General features: G+C 47.6%; 2 protein-coding genes across 2 annotated transcripts in view; one reads left to right on the top strand and one right to left on the bottom strand.

The window, feature by feature from the left end:
• The first annotated feature begins 4,447 nt into the window (after positions 1 to 4,447).
• ARL1 (ARF like GTPase 1) lies at positions 4,448 to 12,355 on the top strand. The gene is made up of 6 exons (XM_075934312.1): positions 4,448 to 4,601; positions 9,428 to 9,565; positions 10,018 to 10,099; positions 10,872 to 10,983; positions 11,597 to 11,775; positions 11,981 to 12,355. The coding sequence occupies exons 1-6, from the start codon at positions 4,598 to 4,600 to the stop codon at positions 12,009 to 12,011; spliced, it is 546 nt and encodes a 181-aa protein (XP_075790427.1). The 5' UTR covers positions 4,448 to 4,597; the 3' UTR covers positions 12,012 to 12,355.
• Positions 12,356 to 12,695: 340 nt separating this feature from the next.
• Positions 12,696 to 21,702, bottom strand: part of UTP20 (UTP20 small subunit processome component) — an 84,129-nt gene continuing 75,122 nt past the window's right edge. The window contains exons 56-62 of the mRNA XM_075934286.1: positions 21,289 to 21,421; positions 19,885 to 20,081; positions 19,447 to 19,518; positions 18,455 to 18,718; positions 17,015 to 17,141; positions 13,399 to 13,544; positions 12,696 to 13,229 (exon numbers count right to left, since the gene is read on the bottom strand). Coding sequence (XP_075790401.1) covers positions 13,074 to 13,229; positions 13,399 to 13,544; positions 17,015 to 17,141; positions 18,455 to 18,718; positions 19,447 to 19,518; positions 19,885 to 20,081; positions 21,289 to 21,421 — 1,095 coding nt within the window. The 3' untranslated portion in view covers positions 12,696 to 13,073. The remainder of the gene's footprint in view (positions 13,230 to 13,398; positions 13,545 to 17,014; positions 17,142 to 18,454; positions 18,719 to 19,446; positions 19,519 to 19,884; positions 20,082 to 21,288; positions 21,422 to 21,702) is intronic.

Raw genomic sequence — 21,702 nt, 5'->3', positions numbered from 1 at the left:
CCTCAAGTCCACGAGTGGGTTATCCGCACGGATGTCCTCTTACCTCTCTTCCATCAGTGGGGCTTTCCGGTGATAGATCTCTTCGCTACACGTGCCAATGCGAAATGCAGAGCTTACTGTTCCAGAGTAGGAGTGGGCGGTCACTCTCTGGGAGATGCATTTCTCCTTCATTGGGGCACATCACTCTTGTATGCATTCCCCCCCTGTTGTACTTATTCCCAGAGTACTCGAGAAGATCGTGATGGACAGGGCACGAGTGATACTCATAGCCCCAGCGTGGCCCAGAGAGCCATGGTACTCAACTCTTCTGCAGCTCTCCGTACGAGCACCGCGCCGATTACCTTACCTACCGGACTTGCTGATACAACAGAAAGGATCCCTTCTTCACCCGAAGCTGGATACTCTGCACCTCTCTGCATGGATGATACATGGTTCAGCGAGTCCGAGAATCTTTGTTCGGACCAGGTGAAGCGTGTTCTCTTGCACAGCCGGAGGTATTAAACCAGGAAAACTTACCTGTCCAGGTGGTCTAGATTCGTGCGCTGGTGCGCTCCTAAGCTTCTAGACCCTTTGGTTTCACCACTGCATGTTTTACTGGACTATGTCCTCCAGCTACAGTTGACTGGACTCTCCATCTCATCACTTAAAGTCCATGTAGCGGCGATAGCTGCTTTTCACTACCCCGTTGAACGCAAGTCGGTGTTTTCCCATCCCATGATGACTAGATTTCTCAAAGGATTGGCTAACCTTAACCCACCACATAGGCCGCCGCCACCTGCATGGAGTCTTGACCTGGTGCTTGATGTCCTCACTCGACCACCGTTTGAACCGTTGGCCACGGTACCGGTGTCGATGCTTACAATGAAGGTACTCTTTCTTCTTGCCATAACATCGGCATGTAGGGTGAGCGAATTAGCCGCACTGATGTCAACACCTCCCTATACAGTCTTTAATGCGGAATCAGTGATACTGAGGTCTCATCCAGCCTTTCTACCTAAAGTCTGCACAGATTTTCATATAAATGAACCAATCGTTCTGCCATGTTTCTATCCAAAACCTCATACCTCTCAGCGTGACGCTCTCCTGCATACGCTCGATGTTCGTAGAGCCTTGGCATTCTATATGGACAGAACCCGTACTCTACATAAGACGGATCACCTCTTCATTTCGACATCAGGGCCTTCTACGGGCAAGCCCTTATCGGCCCAGCACATTACTAAACTGGTTGTCTCTTGTATTACGACTTGCTATACTATCTGTAAGAAGCCGCTCACGTCGCAGTCTAGGGCACACTCAACACGAGCAGTTGCTGCATCTGCAGCTTTCGTGAAAGGAGTCCCTCTGCGGGACATCTGCCAGGCGGCGCCTTGGACTTCTACTTCCACCTTTTCAAGGCATTATGCATTTGTTCAGCACTTCGCCTCTGACTCAGCGGTAGCTTTGGCAGTGCTGCCTGCCGCTCAGAATCCCGATTCCGAAGCCCACGTCTAACTGAGATTACTGCTTCAGAGTCACCAGACGTGGAGCACCCACGGGGACTACCCGAAGAAGAAGAGGAAGTTACTCACTTTGTACAGTAACGATCGTTCTTCGTGGTGTGTCCCCGTAGTTACTCCACGACCCGCCCTCCTCCCTGCTTCGGAATCTTATCTTTCTGTCTTTCAGATAGGCGGTGAGACGAACTGGCAGGCGCCGGACCCCGCACGGCACATGAAAGGCACAAAACCGGCTTCCACGCACGCGGTACGGACACGGACACACACACACACACGGACACACACACACACAGCTCTGACAAGCTCTGATTTGCGGCACTGGGACCAGCCCGACACCAGACGTGGAGCACCCACGGGGACACACCTCGAAGAACGATCGTTACTGCACAAAGTGAGTAACTTCCTCTTCTCTAGATCTGCTGGCTATGCTCCTCCTAATGCACTCTAATATGCCATTAGCCTTTTTGGCTACAAGGGCACACAGTTGACTCATATCCTCCTTCTCATCCACTGTAATCACCAGGTCCTTTCTGCTGAACTGCTACTTAGCCAGTCAGTCCCTGAGACTAACAATGCTTGGCATTCTTCCGTCCCAAGTGCAGGACTCTGCACTTGTCCTTGTTGAACCTCATCAGATTTCTTTTGACTCGGTCCTCTAATTTGTGTAGGTCACTCTGGACGCTATCCCTGCCCTCCGATGTATGTAACTATCCCCCAGATTAGTGTCATCCACAAACTTGCTGAGGGTGCATCTCTTCAACCAGGTAAATAATAAAGATGTTGAACAAAACCGGCCTTAGAACCGATCCTTGGGACACTCCACTTGAAACTGATCACCAACCAGACATTGAGCCGTGGATCACTACCCGATGGGCCCAACAATCTAACCAGCTTTCTGTCCATCTTACAGTCCATTTATCCAATCCATACTAAAACTTGCTGGCAAGAATATTGTGGGAGACTGTATCAAAAGCTTTGCTAAAGTCAAGGTATATCACACCCACTGACTTCCCCATGTCCACAGAGCCAGTTACCTCATCATAGAAGCTAATCGGATTGGTCAGGCATGACTTGCCCTTGGTGAATCCATGTTGGCCTTTCCTGACCACTTACCCCTCTTGCAAGTGCTTCAAAATGGATTCCTGGAGGAAACCCTCCATGATTTTTCCAGGCACTGAGGTAAGGCTGATTGGTCTATAGTTCCCTGGATTGTCCTTCTTCCCTTTTAAAAAGATGGGCACTACATTTGCCTTTTTCTGGACATCCTGGACATCTCCCGCTTGCTACGCATTTTTTTACAGATAATGGCCAAAGGCTTTGCAATGACATTTGCCAACTCCCTCAGTACCCACGGATGCATTAAATCCAGACCCATGGAGTTGTGTATGTCTTGTCTAGCTTTTCTAAATAGTTCTTAACCTATTCTTTCTCTAACGGTGGCTGCCCACCTCCTTCCCATACTGCGTTGCCTGGTGTAGTAGTCTGGGAGCTTACCTTGTTTGTGAAAACAGTGAAAAGTACTTCAGCTTTTCCCACATCATCTGTCACTAGGTTACCTCCCTATTACCACACAACTATTATGTTTATGTACCCCATCAATCGTGATTGTTTAGATTAGAAATGTTTTAGGTCAAGGAGCCTTAGCTTTCTAAGTGTCTGTAAAGCACCTAATAAATACTCTGTTAGTGTTGTACAAATATATAGCAGGTTTATCTGAACTGCTAGTCTACTGCTACACTGGCCAATAACAGTGATTTCAGGAATCACCTAAATGAAAATTGAACAGTTCATTTTAACGTGTGTCCATAGTTTTTAATCAAATTAATAAGCTTCTATGCTAACACTGCTGAGCCATCTTGAGAAGATATATCATTTTTTAACATCCCACACAGAAAAACAGTGGGTTTTGTTTTATTATGCTTTAGTTTTGTCCTGTTAAAAATAGAATGTGAAATAGCTGTGAAAAATACATGGCTTGTATTATCACTTAAGCTTCTCCAAGTTGTTTATTATGCTGTAAATGTATTGTTTTATATATTCCAGTGTAATAAACATTTCATTTTAATTAACTAGAATTCTTGCTGCTAATAAAGGTAACAGGTGTAAGTAGCAGGAAAAGCAAAAGGAAGGCGAATCTATGCTGAGAAATGTTAATCTCATGTGGTAGTGGCCGTCCAAGGGTAGGTCAGTAATGTATGCCCATGACATTAATGAGCTGAAGTCTGGGGAAAATAGGTTCTTTTTAGCTCAGCAGCTGTCCGACATCTACCCTGGAGAGCTACAGCCCTGGCAAGATACAGTCGAATAAATACTGTTGGCAAAACTAGTTTTAGAAAACTCATTCCAAGTTTTTGTTGTACTGGTTAGGGGCGTCCCGTCCCCCCCCCCCTATTCAGAGCGAGTCTTTTGCTGCTTAATGTTTTCTCCTTCAATTGTTCTGGGCCCTGGCTCTGTTATTTTTGACACAGGAGCCTGAAGGGAAGGGCCTTCTCTGTGCAAGGGGGTGGAAGGCGCTGGTCCCTCTGGGCTGTCCTGGGTAACCAGTCAGGACTGAACGCAGGGCTTCTAACGCTCGGAGTGGCTGGCGGCTGCAGGGCAGTTCTCTCCCCTGGCAGACGGGTCCCCAGACCGGCAGCGGAGGGAGCCAATCAGAGCCGGCCCTGGTGATGTCCCTGCACCGCTCCTCCCCTCCGGCAGGGGGCGGCGCCGAGGCGCGGAGCTTTCGCAGGAGGTCGCAGCCGGGCGTGGAAGCACGTGAGGCGTAACGTGGAAATCCCCGCCCCATTTCCAGCCGCGTCACCCCTCTCGCCTCTTCCGCCCTTCGCGCCACCGGCGGCCTCTCAGCTGCTCTAGCGCCCGCAGATTCGTCACTTCGCGTTGGCGGGCAGAAGCCCCTAGGCAGGCGGGGAGCCTCCTCGTCTCGCGGGAGCGGAGAAGCCTGCGCGCGGCCCCTGCACCCGTCAGCAGCGCGGGCCACGCGACCCGGCTCGGTGCCGAAAGTGGGACGCTGCGGGCGGCGCCTCATTTACTTGCTTCCTGAGGCTGAAGCTGCGGAGCCGACGTGGAAGCTGCTCGCGGCGGCCTGGGGCAGCGGCGGCACCATGGGTGAGGCGCGGGGCGGGCAGCGCGAGGCGCGGCGCCGGGCCCCCCAGTTGTGGAGGCGGCGCTGGCGGGTGCCGGCTGGTCGGTGCCATTGTCGCGCGGGGGGCCCGGTGAGCGCGGGGGGGGGGGGGGGGGACACGAAGCGTTGAACGCTGCGGTGCCTTCGCAAAGGCCTTTGAGCGAGCGGGCGGGCGGCGGCTGCACCTGCGTCCAGGAGGCTTCGGGGCGGGTCCAGTCAGGGGGGCGCTGGGCTGAGGCATCTGCACTGCCCAGTGTTGCTGCTAGAAACTGCCCTTTGGCGGCAAAGCAGCGTGTTCCACATGGAGGATGCCCCTGGTGCTGAGCTATGGCAGAAGCCAGCAGGGAGCTGTTTAAAGAGCTGGCAGGGGGCGGGTTCTAACAGGACACGACCTGTAAGAAATGTTAAAGCTCCTTTCACGGATGTTTGTCAGCAAATGCATCAGTTTAGGTGGCAAAGAACTTAAAGAACCATAGAGCTGGAAGAGCCCTCAGAAGGTCAAGTCCAGCCCCCTGCTCTAGGCGAGAGGGGGCACAATCCTGTGAATTCATTGTTTCATTTACTGGCGTGTCTGTATGTGGGTTATTCTCACAGCAAAACTTCAGGGGCTGTTAGTTTGTTTCAGCAAAAAGGAGGCATCCTGTGGCACCTTAAAGATTAACACATTTAATGGATATAAGCTTTTGTGGGCTGAAACCCTCTTTAGAATCGAAGACTCATAGAGCTGGAAGAGACCGCAGGAGGTCATCAAGTCCAGCTCCCTGCCCAAGGCAGGACCAATTCCAACTAAATCAACCCAGCCAGGGCTTTGTCAAGCCGAGACTTAAAAACCTATAAGGATGGAGATTCCACCACCTCCCTAGATAACCCATTCCAGTACTTCAACACTCTCCTAGTGAAATATTTTTTCCTAATGTTCAACCTAGACCTCTCCCACTGTAACTTGAGACCATTGATCCTTGATCTGCCATCTGTCACTACCAAGAACAGCCATTCTCCGTCCTCTTTGGAACCTCCCTTCAGGAAATTGAAGGCTGCTATCAAATCCTCCCTTCCCCCCACTCTTCGCTTCTGCAGACTAAACAGACCCAACTCCCTCAGCCTCTCCTTGTAGGTCATATGCTCCAGCCCCCTAATCATTTGGGTTGCCCTCTGCTGGATCCTTTCCAATGCATCCACATCCTTTTTGTAGTGGGGGAGGGGCCCAGAACTGGACACAGTACTCCCGATGTAGCCTCACCAGAGCTGAATAAAGGGGAATAATGACATCTCTGCATCTGCTGGCAATGCTCCTCTTAATGCAACCTAATATGCCATTAGCCTTCTTGGCTACAAGGGCACACTATTGACTCATATCCAGCTTCTCATCCACTGTAACCCCTAGGTCCTCTTCTGCAGAACTACTACTTAACTGGTTGTTCCCCAGCCTGTAACAATGCTTGGGATTCTTCCGTCCCAAGTGCAGGACTTTGCACTTGTCCTTATTGAACCTCATCAGATTTCTTGTGGCCCAATCCTCCAAAGTCACTCTGGACCCTATCTCTGCCCTCGAGCGTATCTACCTCTCCGCTAGCTTAGTGTCATCTGCAGACTTGCTGAGGGTGCAATCCATGCCCTCATCCAGGTCATTAATAAAGATATTGAACAAAACCGGTCCTAGAACTGAACCTTAGGGTACTCCGCTAGAAACCGACCGCCATCCTGACATCGAGCCATTGATCACTACCTGCTGGGCCCGGCCTTCTAGCCATCTTTCTATCCCTCTTACCGTCCATTTATCCAATCCACATTCCCTTAACTTGCTGGCAAGAATGTTGTGGGAGACTGTATCAAAAGCTGTGCTAAAGTCAAGGTATATCACATCCACTGACTTTCCCACATCCACAGAGCCAGTTACCTCATCATAGAAGCTAATCAGATTGGTCAGGCACGACTTTCCCTTTGTGAATCCATGCTGACTATTCCTAATCACTGTCCTCTCTTCCAAGTGCCTCAAAATGGATTCCTTAAGGATCCCTTCCCTAATTTTTCCAGGAACCGAGGTATGGCTGACCGGCCTATAGTTCCCTGGATCGTCCTTTTTCCAATCATCTGGGATTTCTCCCGACCTTCACAACTTTTCAAATATAATGGCCAAAGGCTCCTCAATGACATTTGCCAACTCCCTCGGATGCATTAAGTCCGGACCCATGGATTTGTGTATGTTTAGCTTTTCTAAATAGTTCCTAACCTGTTCTTTACCCACCAAGGGATGTCCATCTTCATCCCATCTTGCGTCACTTAGCGCATTAGTCCGGGAGTCCACCTTGTCCGTGAATACAGAGGCAAAGAAAGCATTGAGTACTTCAGCTTTCCACACATCATCTGTCACTAGGTTACCTCCTTCATCCAATAGGGGCCGCACACCCTCTCTGATCACCTTTTTCTTGTTAACATGCCTGTAGAAACCTTTCTTGTTATCCTTCACATCCTTAGCCAGTCACAGTTCCATTTGCGCTTTTGCCTTCCTGATAACCTCCCGGCATTCTCGAGGTATACATTTATATTCCTCCCTGGTCATCTGTCCAAGTTTCCACTTTTTGTAAGCTTCCTTCTTGTCCTTAAGTTCACCAAGGATTTCCCCTGTAAGCCAATCCGGTCTCCTACCATGTTTGCCTGTCTTGCTGTGCATTGGGATGGTTTCTTTCTGTGCCTTCAATAAGGCTTCTTTAAAATACTGCCAGCTGTCCTGGACTCCTTTCCCCTTCATGTTAGCATCCCAGGGGATTCTGCCCATCAGACCTGAGGGAGTCAAAATCTGCTTTTTTGAAGTCCCAAGGTGTGTATTTTACTACTCTCTTTTCTTCCTTTGGTCAGGATCCTGAAAGCGACCATCTCATGGTCACTGCTTCCCAGGTTGTCACCCACCTCTACTTCCCCTATTAGTTCCTCCCTGTTTGAGAGCAGAAGGTCAAGCTGCACATGGCCCCATGTTGGATCCTTCAGCACTTGTACCAAGAAGTTATCCCCAACATTCTCCAAAAACTTCCTCGATTGCCTGTGTACTGCCGTATTGGTTTCCCAACAGATGTCAGGGTGATTAAAGTCCCCCACGAGAACCAGGGCCTGTGATCTGGAAGCTTCGCTCAGGTGTCCGAAGAAAGCCTCATCTACCTCATTCACCTGATTCGGTGGCCTGTAGCAGACACCAACCACAACATCACTGGTGTTGTTTGCACCTCTAAACTTAACCCATAGACTCTCAACGGGAGTCCTATAAGAGTGTCTCTTCTAGTCATAGCTGTTTGATGTAAAGTTTCTAATTAATTTGATTTGGTGGTGTGTCTTATCAAAAAGGTCAAATTTTGAATCTAGCCCAGCTTTTTAAAGCTTTGAATTGAAACTAAGGCCTGACTAGAACATACTCTATCTGGATTAAAAAACGAATCTCCAAAAGAAAACGTTACCAGACTTTCAACTAGTCTGCAGTACTGTGCTGTCTTCCTCCATAGTGGAATCTTAACAATCTGCTGAGCCACCCTATTTCTGTCCCACCCGAGAGGAGCATTTCTGAATAGGGAATGTTAAATATCGGTTAATTGAATAGTCGATTAACCTTATGAATTCTTATTGATTACTCAACTATTCTGTAATACCTGGGGGCAGGGCTGGCAGCCAGTGTGCTCCAGCCCCACTTCTGAGGAGCCCCCTGCCACTCTGTGCTGCTGCCCCTACATTAGAGGCAGCAGCGCAGGGTGCCAGGCAGGAACCCGTTTAAAAAACAGCTCCCCTTGTGGACTAACTGCTTGTCACCCTGTGCTGTTGCTTCTGATAGAGGATGGCAGCAACTCTGTCTGGGTGTGGGACTGACCTCCCAGATCTGGTGTGAGCTGAAACTGAGGCAGGCGGCCTGGCCTGCCCACCTGGCTCCTAATACGCTTTAAATGCAGAGCTGCAGCGGGGGTTGGTCCTGGACCCTGTGAGAGCCAGGACTGAGCCAGGTTTGTTGGCCAGCCTGCTAAAAAATTTACTGGAAGAGGGGAGGAAATGTGTGTAGTCTAAACTATAAGCTTTTGCTTATTGGTTAATTGACTACACTATTACCTCCCTATTTCTGAAGGTGCGTTAGACATTTGCACTGACTATAAATGCATCCAATCTCACTGAAAGCATGACTACACTTAAAACAGTCATGAGAGCTGCTTCGGTAGTTAGCTCTCACCTCTTGTGGAGGTGGATGTGTCCCATGGACAGCTTGCCTTCATCTGTCAAGCTTCTCATCAACATTAGAGCTGTCTGCACCAGGGGTTTAGGCTGCTATAAGTACATTTGTAGGGTGTGGATTTACCAATGTGAAGTGTATAGCGTAGGCCTGGCCTCAGTTAACATGTCCTCTGTTAAACCAATAAATATATATGTGGGTGGGTGATACTGAAGGAGAACTTAGTTTCCTTTCTAACATTATCAGGTTTTGAAGGTCCCTATGTAATTTAGTGTACCAAAAAATGCAGAGGAAAATAGTAAAAAAATTAGTTCACTACTGGCTGGTAGAGAAACAAATGCTGACTGCAGGAAAGATTACTTCTGCCACCTGATCTTGCTAAGGTCAAACTTTTAGAGAACAGGAATGGGTAGGTGTGGTTGAGCAACAGGTATGTAACTAATCAACAGCTTGTGCTGTGTTCAGTTCCACTGAAGGGAACAATCCAGTACTTCAGGTTAAAGCAGATACTTCATGCTGTTCAATAGGACACATTTGTCAAACCTCTGACTTCATGTTAATGCCAGTGCAACGTCATACTAAAATTTTGTTTGTGTTCTTTGTTTTTAGGTGGCTTTTTTTCCACTATTTTTTCCAGTTTATTTGGCACTCGGGAGATGAGAATCTTAATCTTGGGACTAGATGGGGCAGGAAAAACAACAATTCTGTACAGGTTACAAGTTGGTGAAGTTGTTACAACCATCCCCAGTAAGTGCTGTAAAGAATAATTGATCCAGTGACGATCTAATATATAGACTTTCTTTGAGATGTGTGCACACACAATGTATAGTTTAATCTGCAGGTTTTAGAAGATGCTGGAAACTCATGCATCCTTGTTTGGGGGTCTCCAGTTACTATAGTGTGCTGTAGTAGTACAAGAAAAGACTTTTAATGTTGCTAACTACACACAAAGTATTTAGCCACACATTTGAATTTTGTTACCATGCATTTGGGGTACTAATATGCACTATTGGATCACAAAAAAAGAAGCCACTAACATTACCTGTGGAGAAATATGGACTTAAAGTCTCCAGAGCTAGTTATTTACACTTATGAGGATTAAAGAGTCTAATTGAAGTTAGAACACATTACAGGTTCTCTCTTGTTGAAATGTCTTCTCTGACAGTAGCACTAACAGTCTCTCTCTATGTATATTTCAGCAATTGGTTTCAATGTTGAGACAGTAACATATAAGAATCTAAAGTTTCAAGTCTGGGACTTAGGAGGACAGACAAGTATCAGGTAAGACTGATATGGCATAACCACACTGGAATGACCAACTGGAGCTTGATATTCACGTGACTATGTAGAATTTTGGTGCTCTGTATTTTTCAACATCAAGCTCATAAAATTGATTTTAGAAGCATTTCAGTTAACATGAGTGGATAGTGGTTGTATGGCATGTTCTTAAGTTTGTGTTGTAAAATTGTCATGTTTCTTTCAAAAATAGACTTTTACAAACTTTAGATGCTAAAGATCAAGTACTGCTTTCCTCAAGTGCAGACCTCACTTTTGATCCTAAATAAAATATGGCAGTAGGTACAGTTATTCTAAAATGAAGGTTAACTATGAACTCAGTTACCAGTCTGTCCACATAATCAAATATTTTTTTGCTTGCCTTATTTTGCTTTAATAGCAAAATCCATGACAGATGCTTTTCTTACTAGTTTTGTGAAACTTTATTAAGCTTTCAGGGTAAAAAATGGGGCTTACAAACAGCTCTTCTGTGTTGCCCTTTCAAAACCATGAAGTTAACGTGGGGACAAGTTGTTTTGGGGAAGCATGAAGATGTACCAAAGTAGCTTTACTCTTTTTTCAAGACTCCTTGTTTGAGCAGTAGTGGGTGGACTGGTCTGTGCCTTTCCCTCCCCCTTTTAAGCCAGTCATGTTGGTGTGGGGGTAACTCTACTCTCCCTGAACCAAGTGGCTTTTTCAAGCACTGGCCATCAATCTGCCATTGGGCTGGGTTCCTTTCACTTAGTAAAACTAAACTAGCCACTACTACTTCTTCTAGGCCATATTGGCGGTGTTACTATTCAAATACGGATGCGGTTATATATGTAGTAGACAGCTGTGATCGAGACAGAATTGGCATCTCAAAATCAGAACTTGTCGCCATGTTGGAGGTAAGAAAACAAGGGTACTATTCTAGATAATTTGAAATACTAATTGCAGATCTTTCCTCTTAGAAAATCTAAAACAAATCAGCATTACTACAATGAACTCTGCAAATATTTCAATAGCAGCTTTAATATGTTACTTCCTTCAGAAGGAAGTAGGACAACTTAATTCCATGCAATCTGTTTAATGCTTTTGTCAGTCTTCCATGTCAGTACAGATAAGCCTTTGTGTGGGTACCAGACTGAATCTAATCTGTTACTAATAGCTTCATAGTGCTTTGTCATTTGGGGCCCATGTCGGCTGGCTTTGAATGTCACTGATTTTAATAGGATGACTTGTGTGCTAAGTAGTTGAATTTAATACACTTTGTATATCTTTATTGGCCCAATGAATGATTCAATTCGATTAAGTATTCTGTACAAGTTTGTTTGAAACTAACTAGGAGCAAACAACTGGCATCAAACTTTAACTAAGGTTTGCCCAGTAAGCCTGGACCTTTCTTTTCTTCATAAGGAGAGACTGAAAACCAATGTTTTCTCTACCTATAGAACGCTGCAGCTTGCTTTAAATTCTCTTGAGGTCAGGAGAAAAATGTTACTTACTTGAATTTTGTTTTAGGAAGAAGAGCTGAAAAAAGCCATCTTAGTGGTGTTTGCAAACAAACAGGACATGGAGCAGGCCATGACTCCCACAGAAATGGCAAACTCACTTGGCCTACCAGCTTTGAAGGACAGAAAGTGGCAGATTTTCAAAACCTCTGCAACTAAAGGCACTGGGCTTGATGAGGCAATGGAATGGTAAATAATTGTTTAATTCAACTCTTGATAACTAATAATGCTGCTCTTCAAAAAGATGTAAACACTTAATATTTTTAGTGCTCATTTTAACTTTCTAAATGTCATAGCTCATGCTTTGTTCATTAGTCCAGTGTGCAATGCACAACCTCTCAGCATAGTAGAAATGGACTGACTTAAGTAAATTTGCTTTTTTTCCCCCCCTTAGGTTGGTGGAGGCTTTGAAGAGTAGGCAGTAAAACAATTTGCCACATGGTATGGTGGTCAAACACATCCAAGCAACCTTTTCTCTTCAGTCAAGCAAGTTAATGCCACACACTGTAAATAGGACTGATGGGAATTGACTCTTGTAAAGGGAGCTGACTTGACTTGATCTGTAAACGTACACTGAATCAACTGAATGTCTATGTATTATATTAAAATACTCCTTCCTTGCTCCTCTTTGTCAAGGTATGTACTTATGTTAATTTGTATGGAGACTTAATTGAAAATAGCCTGAGATGGGTTAGAATAAATCTTATGAATTTTAGTGGCACCAGCTGTTTTATTCATGTAAACACTAATAAATATCTTTGAAGTGTCACCTGTCTAAATATTTCTGTACTGGGTATAATCAGGCCTTCAAAGCCTGACCACTGCTTGTCAATATGGGCTGAAAGATGAGGACATTCCAGTTTTGATGCCAAAGCAGGATTCTTTGTATTTTGCATAGATGCTTTCCCACAAATGCTCTCTAGGTATTTTAATATTCCTTGCAGGCATCACTTTCAAATTAGAGAAGGGTGGAATACTTTCCTTCTCCCCTCCTACCTCTCAGTCTGCAGTTAAATGTGTTTATAGAGTCACATTATAAATCTACCACCTGTTCCGCTTAAGGGACTTGCACAGCTTTTTATGGCAGATTTCATCAAAACCACAACCAGTGTGCTTGCAAGCACATTTAATTAGAAAAACTGAGTACATTAAACTGTACATTCATGTGTTCCATAGTTTATAACAGGTTGACTTGCTGTGTATTAATAGTCTCTCTAGGAAGAGAGCAAACAGCTTGATGGTTTTATATGAAATCCTAGGTGACAGACAGGATCTATGCAGACTCTTAAAATAATTACAAATAAATACATTAAAACAGTATCTAAATATTTCCTTTTTTACACAGCTGATGCAGTGGAATATGGAGCTCTTTACCCTGCATTAGACATTGTATCTGAGCAAGTAGAAGCCTCTTGGCCAGCTAGTACTGCACAATTGGGCTTATGCAGCAAATATATACGGATCATATAACTGTTTCCAAGTATGTTTCATTCCACCATTGCTAAGTCTTTTAGCCCGTGACTTCTTGGTTTCTTGGCCTTGTAGCCAGGGCGCAGGAATTCTATTTTTCTCTTCCTTGCTTCTAGCTTTTTATTGTGTTTCTTCAGCTTCTTCCTGGCAGCAATATCAGGGTTTGCTACAGTCTAATAAAAAAGCAGAAGTTTTTTTCTTTTGAAGAACATGGTGATGTTTAAAGAGACTATCAGCTTTAATTAAAGAAAAATTCTTATCAAACACATCTGAAGCAATAGGTCCTGATTAACATTTTTAGTACTATGTGAAAGGGCAATGAAAATGGAGAATCTTTCTTACCTGCAATGCTCTCTGTTTTTTCCTGATCGCTCTCTTTTGAATAGCCTGTTTTTGCACGGAGGCAAAAGCAAGTGAAAAGGTCTCCAAGCCAACTAATTTCTTCAGCAGTTCTATGAGTTCCTGGGATAGGTTCTTCAGTGTTGGATCTGTGAAATAAAGAGAAGAGATGACTTCAAGTCCTCACTCTAAAACAGTCTACTTAGAGGACTGCTTGTATGTGACTGACAGTGCTTTCATGCAAATGGATAAGTCTTAAAAGCAAAGAGCAGCTGTTTCCAGTGCTAATTTTCCACTGGCCAAATCAGCATGCAACTTTGGCATTTACTCAGACAGCATGTTTCCTATAGAAATGGTATGTGCATTAACACCTTCCTTTAGCCATTATCAGTGGGCCACAATGGAGAATAGTCATTGAATGTCATGGGAGGAAGGAAGGAACAAGGATTACCAACTAAGGAACATTTCATATACTACAAGGGCACATACTACCTCCCTCCAGCTTTCAGTGCTTCATACTTGTAACGAGCCTGCCTATTGCCAACTCCTCTTCATGAGCCCTGCACCAACCTTGCCTTTTCTTTGTGGCTACATGCCAATGTGCTTGTGTTTTAGTTGTAGCTCTAGCCAGTGCTTTGCTGATGCTCAGCACAGCAGGACCAGCCATTTGGGATTCCAGGGTTTGCAGCATCCCAGCTGAAATGCTAAATTCCAAGCCAATAGTACTCTGCATGTGTGTTTTAGAGTACAGGCAGTCCCCGGGTTACGTACAAGATAGGGACTGTAGGTTTGTTCTTAAGTTGAATCTGTATGTAAGTCGGAACTGGCGTCCAGATTCAGCCGCTGCTGAAACTGATCAGTTTCAACAGCAGCTGAATCTGGACGCCAGTTCTGACTTACATACAGATTCAACTTAAGAACCCCAGGCGTCCCCAAGTCAGCTGCTGCTGAAACTGATCAGCGGCTGATTACAGGAAGCCCGGGGCAGGGGCTTCCTGTAGTCAGCCACTGGTCAGTTTCAGCAGCAGCTGACTTGGGGACGCCTGGGGCAGAGCAGCTGGGGTGCTGCTGGGTTGGTCCAGTAGCGCCGCCGCTCCTCGGCGCTACTGGACCAACCCAGCAGCACCCAAGCTGCTCTGCCCCAGGCATCCTGATTCAGCCGCTGAATCAGGACGCCTGAGGCAGAACAGCTGGGGTGCTGCCCGGTTGGTCCAGTAGCACCCACAGCGGTGCTACAGGACCAACTGGCAGCGCCCCAGCTGCTGTACCACAGGTGTCCGGAGCAAAGCCACGGAGCATGGGGGCAGCGGGACAGCCCAGACGCGCCGTGGCTGTCCTGCTGCCCTCGGGCTCCGTGGCTTTGCTCTGCTTTGCTCCCCGTCCCCCTGATATGCAGACCAGGGGGACGGGGAGCAAAGCGGCGGAACATGCGGGCAGCGGACAGCCCAGACGCATCTGGGCTGTCAGCTGACCGCGTGCTCCGCAGCTTTGCTCTGCTTTGCCCCCCCGTCCCCCTGGTCTTCAGACCAGGGGGATGGGGAGGGGGGCAAAGCAGAGCCAAGCTGTGGAGGACGCAGCCAGCTGACCGCGCGCTCCGCGGCTTGGCTCTGCTTTGCCCTCCCCCCTGTCCCTCTGGTCTGCAGACCGGGGGGGGGGGGCAAAGTAAAGCCAAGCCGCGGAGCGCGCGATCAGCTGACAGCCCAGATGTGTCTGGGCTGTCAGCTGGCCGGGCGCTCCACAGCTTGGCTCTGCTTTGCGCGCCCCCCCCCCCCCGGTCTGCAGACCAGGGGGACAGGGGCGGGGAAAGCAGAGCCAAGCCTTGGAGCGCGTGGGCAGCGGACAGCCCTGTCCGCTGCCCATGTGTTCCGCCGCTTTGCTTCCTCTCCCTGGTCTGCTGGAGACCAGGGAGAGGAACGGCCCCGTTCGTAACTGCGGATCCGACATAAGTCGGATCCGCGTAACTCAGGGACTGCCTGTATTCAAGAACTCCTGGATTAAATTACTCCAATTCAGCATCACTCACTGTAGTGCAGGCCCTCAGCTGACCTGTTTCCAACATAATTAGTTTCTGCCTGTGAATTTTAGAGCTCTGAAAAGACACCTTTAAACAAGTGTGCTAGTAGAGCCTGCCTCTGTCTCTACAGTGCCTTGATATTCTGCTCCATGGAATCAGAGTGAAGTCTAACAAGGACTGCTCACTCTCCCAACTGCCTGGTGAGTACCAGTGACAATACGGCATTTGTGCCTGAGACAGAACTGGGGATTTTGTTGGCCCTTTTGACTTTTTTCTCCTTGTTAACAAGTGAGCAAGGAACAAAGGCACTCTGTGGTGCTTCTGCTGAGCCAGATGAGGTTGTTAGTACAATGAGAAAAGACAAGAAACAGCTGAAGTGATGCTGGTTTTGCCAAATATACGGCTGCATCGATTCCATATCAAGGCAAGATCAAGCAACGGGGCAAGGGGAGGCATAATAAACACTAAAAAGCCAAAGAAACATTGACTGGCCAGAACACAACCTCACTCCATACCTCTCCCATGGGGTACAAAAGAGGAGGCCCCACACTAACCCTCTAGAACAGAACGTGACCGTAATTTGTGGAATCTTTGGTCGTATTAAGCCTGCTAAGGAAGAGGTGGGAAAAAAGGTAACAGGAAAAAGCTTTCCTGGTGTACAGAGCTGTGGATTATGCTTGCTTGGTAACCACAATAAATACTGCAGTGCCTGCGCTTTGGACTCTGCCCACCTGCTTTCTGTGCACAACAAGAACCAAACGAGGGCGAGGGGGAGCTCTAACAAACATCACTTTGGAACAGATGTTTACACATCCCACTTCCCAACCCCCCCTTTCACAGCCAAGAGCCTTTGCAGCTCCCATAGCCCCTGCAGGCACACAACCCCTCCACTTCACCATGCCTGTTTCCCAACAATGGGGCGAGAGTTGGGGAGTAAATGCTTGCAAGGCCCATGGAATGTGCAGCTGCCGGGGCACAGAGCTATACCTTGGGGATGCATAAACCTAGTGACCCCAATTTTGCACGGGAAGGTGGGGGTCATTAGACCAGCCTATCAATGTCCAGGGCAATCTGATCTTTTAAAAAATCAGTAGCGTTGCATTTTATACACAAACTGCAATGCAACTGTAACAAGATTGGTGCCTTCTGCTGCCCTGTAACACCACAGCCCTGTCATCCAGGATCCTCCTCACCCTAGCCTCTGACACTGATGTGGACCTCCAGTCAACACAACACTCAGCCTTTGGGCCACCTTCCTTGTTGGTCAGGCTGGTTAAACCCCCTTTCCCTCTGCATAAGTCACCAAACTAGGCCCCTTTCCTCCACCACATAATTTTCAAGCTTCACGTTCTTGCCTTCAGAGGCCTGAATCTCTGCCCCTCCTTAGCCGCCCACGTCTCTGTTGGCGTCATTCATTTCCCCTTCTAAATCTCCTTTGCTTCACCACTGAGGAATGATTCATATTTGTCGATTATATTTTAATTAGCAACCACTCCCCAAACAAAGGCATCTGGGGCTGGGGACAATGGGAACGACAGGCGTTTCGACAGGGGGCTGTCTGAGGACAGATTATGCCAAACCCCAGTAAGGGAATGGCACTGTTACCTTGTTCCGCATAGGTGCTGCTCAGCTCCCTGTGCAGAGGGGTGATGATAGTTGGGAGGTATGGCTTGATCTTGTCTTTCCCAAGATCCACTGCTACTGCTCCAAGGAACTTAAAGATGCAGGTTCTCTGAAAAGGAAGACATGCCAGATATGAGAGACTGTAATGGAGGGAAAGGGGGACCCTACAGATCTCTGCCCAAGAGCTGTGTGATGGGGGAATGTAAAGCTTGTGACCCTTGGTAAGGGAGTGTTTGTTCTGGTGCTTCATGGGAGTGGGGAATGGATGTGAGAGAAGGAACTTTTCCCTACATGCCCGTCTGGACGTTCTACAAGCATTTGTCCCGGGACACACCTGGCTCTCAGTGTAGGAACCAGAGGTAAAAGTAAGCTGGTGCATCCCGGTGCTCAGTCAGGAAACTTGCCAGCTGGAACGCTACTTAGCCACAAGGAGGACGGAGGTGGGGGAGGGCTGGGCGCAGCCTAGCAGGGTAGAGGGGCTCGCTGGAGGTAAGCATCTGAAACTGTCCCAGCCCAGAGTCCGCTGCCATTTCAAGAGGTATGGGGGGCTGCAGAGTTTTTTTTTTTTTTCCCCTTTGTGTTGACAAGGGAGCAAGAGCAAAGTTCACAAGCTGCTTTCACTGCTGGCTGCCCCAGGGGAAAGTGGAGGAGGGAAGCTCACAGAACTTTGCCTCGCTCCCTAGGCAACAAAAAGAAAAAAAGGGAAAATGCAGCTGCAGCCCCTTCCCCAGTCCCTGCAATGTCGCGCCTTGCTCCCCTCCCTGCACTCTCTCAGCCCTCCGCCTGAGCCCCCTCTATATACCCCAACCGTGCCTCTTCCAGCCCCAGCCCTAACTCCTGCACCCCCCACATTCTAACCCCCTGCCCTGAGCCCCTCCTACACCCCACCCTTGATTCCTGCATTCCCATCCACAGCCCTTACTCCTGCACCTCCCCCCACCCGAACCCTCTGCCCTGAGCCCACTGCACTCCACCTCACACTTTTAATTTCTTATTGATACTGTTGTATGGCCAACCCCTCCGCCCCCACCGGTAGCCACTCCAACAGAGGGCGGGGTGGGGGGAACAGGGTGTGATAGGACAGTCCCTGTAAGAAATTTAAGTTACTTTCACCCCCAGTAAGAACTAACATTTGTGGTGCATGCGGCCAATTCTCTTCTTTAAAAAACACCAATAAAGGGTGGGAGCCTGGGAATGAAAGGAGCAGGGGAAGGGAAAGGAGGCAGGGCAGAGAAACCGGTTGGGACTCTGGAGCAACAAGCTTCAACATCTCTCATTAATCCGATACTTTTCCTCCTCCACGGCCTTCACCTCCAGCACCTGCCTCCTGGCATGCACCCCAAGCTGGCTCCCTGTGGGCTAAAGGGCACCCCGTGCAGGCGCTCTCACCATGCATGGAGGGAGGCCCAACACAGTTCTTACCTTCACAGGGTTTTTAGGGGAATATGCTGCTTCCCGCTTTGCCATCAGGGAGAGCCTTTTCATTACCCACAGCAACGTGGCTGGTCTGCTTTTCTCTTCTGCTTCGCCATCTCCCTTCTCTTCTTGAGCAGATGCTGCCTTTTCACCTTCATCTTCAGAAACCTCTTCCTGCCCTTCCAATTCAGAATCATTCTTCTCCCCGTCCTCTGAATCTGGGACCAGAAGGTAGAGAACTCTGGCCACAAACAACAAGTTCTTTATAACCTTCAAGAGCAAAAAGAAAAACCAACTGAGCTGCCAGCATGAAGGAGGCAGGTGAGAGGCCTTCAACAAGTCGGAATGCTCACACCCAAGGGAGTGCAATTCACAGACTGCCACATACAGCAAAGCAAGTTCTGCACTTAGAATATGGACTCCTGGGCCCAATCCAAAGTCCATGGGAGTTTTCCATTGGCTTCAGTGGCTCTGGGATCAGGCCCTTGAGAAGAAAGTGTACTAAGGCCAAATAGATCTGGCTGCAGGGAAGATGGCTGCGGCTCCGTGATTTTGAGCTGCCCAGCCCACCACATGAGGGCTTCACAGGACAACCGTGGGAGCTCTCAGGCACCTTATGCCAGTGAAGGATCTGGTATTGCGGAACCCCATTCCAGCACACAGAATCCATTCCCTGCTAGTCCCTCCTGTGCCTCTCACACTAGCTGTGACAGGTCAGCTCCGGTGGGTAGCGGCAGCGCTACCACCACCAGATTCACAACAACACTGTTCCCCTGCACAGACAGACTGTTCCACTGGGCCATTTGTACAAGCGCTGATCTCAGATGACCAGGGAATCTGGGGTTCTGGCTACATTTTAACAACATATTTTCACCTCAACATTCACCATTCCCATACCTGTTTCACTGTCTGGCCAAGAGAATACACACGCACATGCTCTCTCTTTCCCATTGTTTGGTCTAAAGCCCCAGCAGTCTGAAACACACACAGACTCCTACCTGCTCTCCCAGAGACGGATCCAGGAACTTGGACTGCAGTTGGTGGCAGAACGCTAACACAAGTTCCTTCATCTGTGGAGAGAAAAGGGAGTTGGAATTCTTCACACCATGGGGAACAGGCAGGAGGATGGGGTAGCCCACAGGGTTATTTTTCAGTCCTACAGACACATTCCCAATGGCTAAAGGGAAGCCCAAATACTTAGCCAGGGGCTAGGCTTTTTGCTAGGAGATACTGGTCTTCATAGGAGCCACTTGGAGCCATTTTGCTGATGAGGGCAAGGCCTAGGGAGGCAGCTGCAATCCAATGGGAGCAGCCTGCCAACAGTCAGCACAGAGCAGAAAATGGAGAGAGATGCTGCGACAACCAGAAACCCCAGAAAGGTGACAGATGCTGGCATGAGCAATGGTGGTGGGAGAATCAGCCGGAACATCCTTTACCTTTTTGTCCAACTCCTCTGTGAAGAAGCTGGTCGCTGCTGGCTCCAACGTGGACTTTTTCCTCTTGCCTGCCTTGCTCTCTTTCCATTTGCTAACCAGTTCCTCTGGCTTGTGAGAAGCGAACAACAAGCCAAATATCTGAGCAGCTGTCATCCACACCCAGCTGTGAGGGTACCACAAGTGGGACTGAACATGACCTTCAGGGGAAAGAAAAAGCTTTTTAACCAACATAACCTTTTTCACAGAAGAGGGGGAAGTACCCAGACACCTGAGCAAGGTTGTCCATGTGCCCAGCATATACAGTTTTGGCAAGTGGAGTCATCACTGCTCATTCTCCAACCAGGAGGGGATTACAGTAAACTGTGCCGATTTCTTCAGAGTTTGACTGCAGATTTCCGGGCCACCAGCCAGTCCAATCCAGCCCAGATTGGCAGGAACAAAAACTGTAGCCATCTGAGAATCCCATCCCATGCATAAACACACCACTCCAATAGGCTACAGTGATGCTCACATACCTGACAGCCTACATGAGTCTAAGTGCTGTGGTTTGAACCACTGCTGTTGAGTATTTTTGTCAATAAGAGGCAGTTCCATGACTTTTCCTGTGAGCTGTGAAGGTCTCAGTCCGGTACTCAGTGGACAGGTGACCACATTCTAAAACCCACCACCACTGGCAATCTCGTAGACAAGCTCAGCAAAGCCAGTGATCTGTGTTGCCCTCTCTTCCCTAGAGCGTGTATCTCTAGCTATGAATGGGGAAGTTCACTTTTGCCCATGCTACAGCCCTTCCCTGGATTAATTCAGGGCCTTCAGACAGTCCTGTCAACCTGACACCTGATGGGATTTCTAAAGAGACACTTGGAAGCTTGTTGTTCTTTAAAGACAGAACCAGTCAGATGCAAGCCCTTTGCAGTCATCTGGAGAAGAAATGTACAAAGAAACCACCAACACCACATGCCCGAATGAGTAAGCTTCACATTGCAGTGCATCACTTTTAGCCAATCAATTCAATAAAATTGTTTTGAGATGGACTTTCCAAACAAGCACCCTGTGTAAGAGCTGCTCTGCCACTTGTTCACAGACTGCTATTTGTGATCTCACTGAGAACTGAAAGCTGTAATCTAGGGGGATGTAAATACAGCTGAACAGGCACCAGTTTGCAGGTTTTGGATTATCCAAAATAGTTCCCAGCAACCAGAAACGGAGAGAGATCACTTCCACGCGTGGGCTAACCTCTCCAGTCAGCACCTGTACTCTTCACTAGTCACTGCCAGATATTGCAGATGCCTCTTTAAAGTACAAATCATATTCCCAAATCTTTGTCTGATTGCATTAGACACACTACAGCTACACTAGCTACCATAATCTTACTGCTAAGACAGTAGAAAATATTATCATACTTACGCCAAATACTACTCAAAATCTCATTATGTTTGGTTAACTGAATAATGTTGCATTCCTTGATTAATTTTGTTATCAGAGTGAGAAAACTGAACAGCAGTCTGTCTGCAGCCTTTTCTTCAGTCTCTTCGGTTATCTAAAAAGAAGTGTAAATCAACAAAGAGACTGTTACCGTGGCTGGCTAGAATGGTACAAAGGGGCTTATTTTATAAGTTTAATATGTAGTTGATGGCTGAAGCCATCTGCATCAGCTCCTAGGCCTGCTTTATATTTGCTCTATGAATTTAGTAAAAGGGAAATGAGTCTATTAAAACTGTTTCACAAGGATTCACAGTTTCTGAGGAAGACTGCCATGTCACTGGTCTCTGTATGCATGTACATGCAGGCATGTGTACACAAATACACTGTGTCACTTAT

The sequence above is a fragment of the Pelodiscus sinensis genome, chromosome 1 (genome assembly GCF_049634645.1).
Source record: "Pelodiscus sinensis isolate JC-2024 chromosome 1, ASM4963464v1, whole genome shotgun sequence".
Lineage (NCBI taxonomy): Eukaryota > Metazoa > Chordata > Testudines > Trionychidae > Pelodiscus > Pelodiscus sinensis.
The sequence above is the reverse complement of the archived record's forward strand: the minus strand, read 5'-3'. Positions and strand labels throughout refer to the sequence as shown.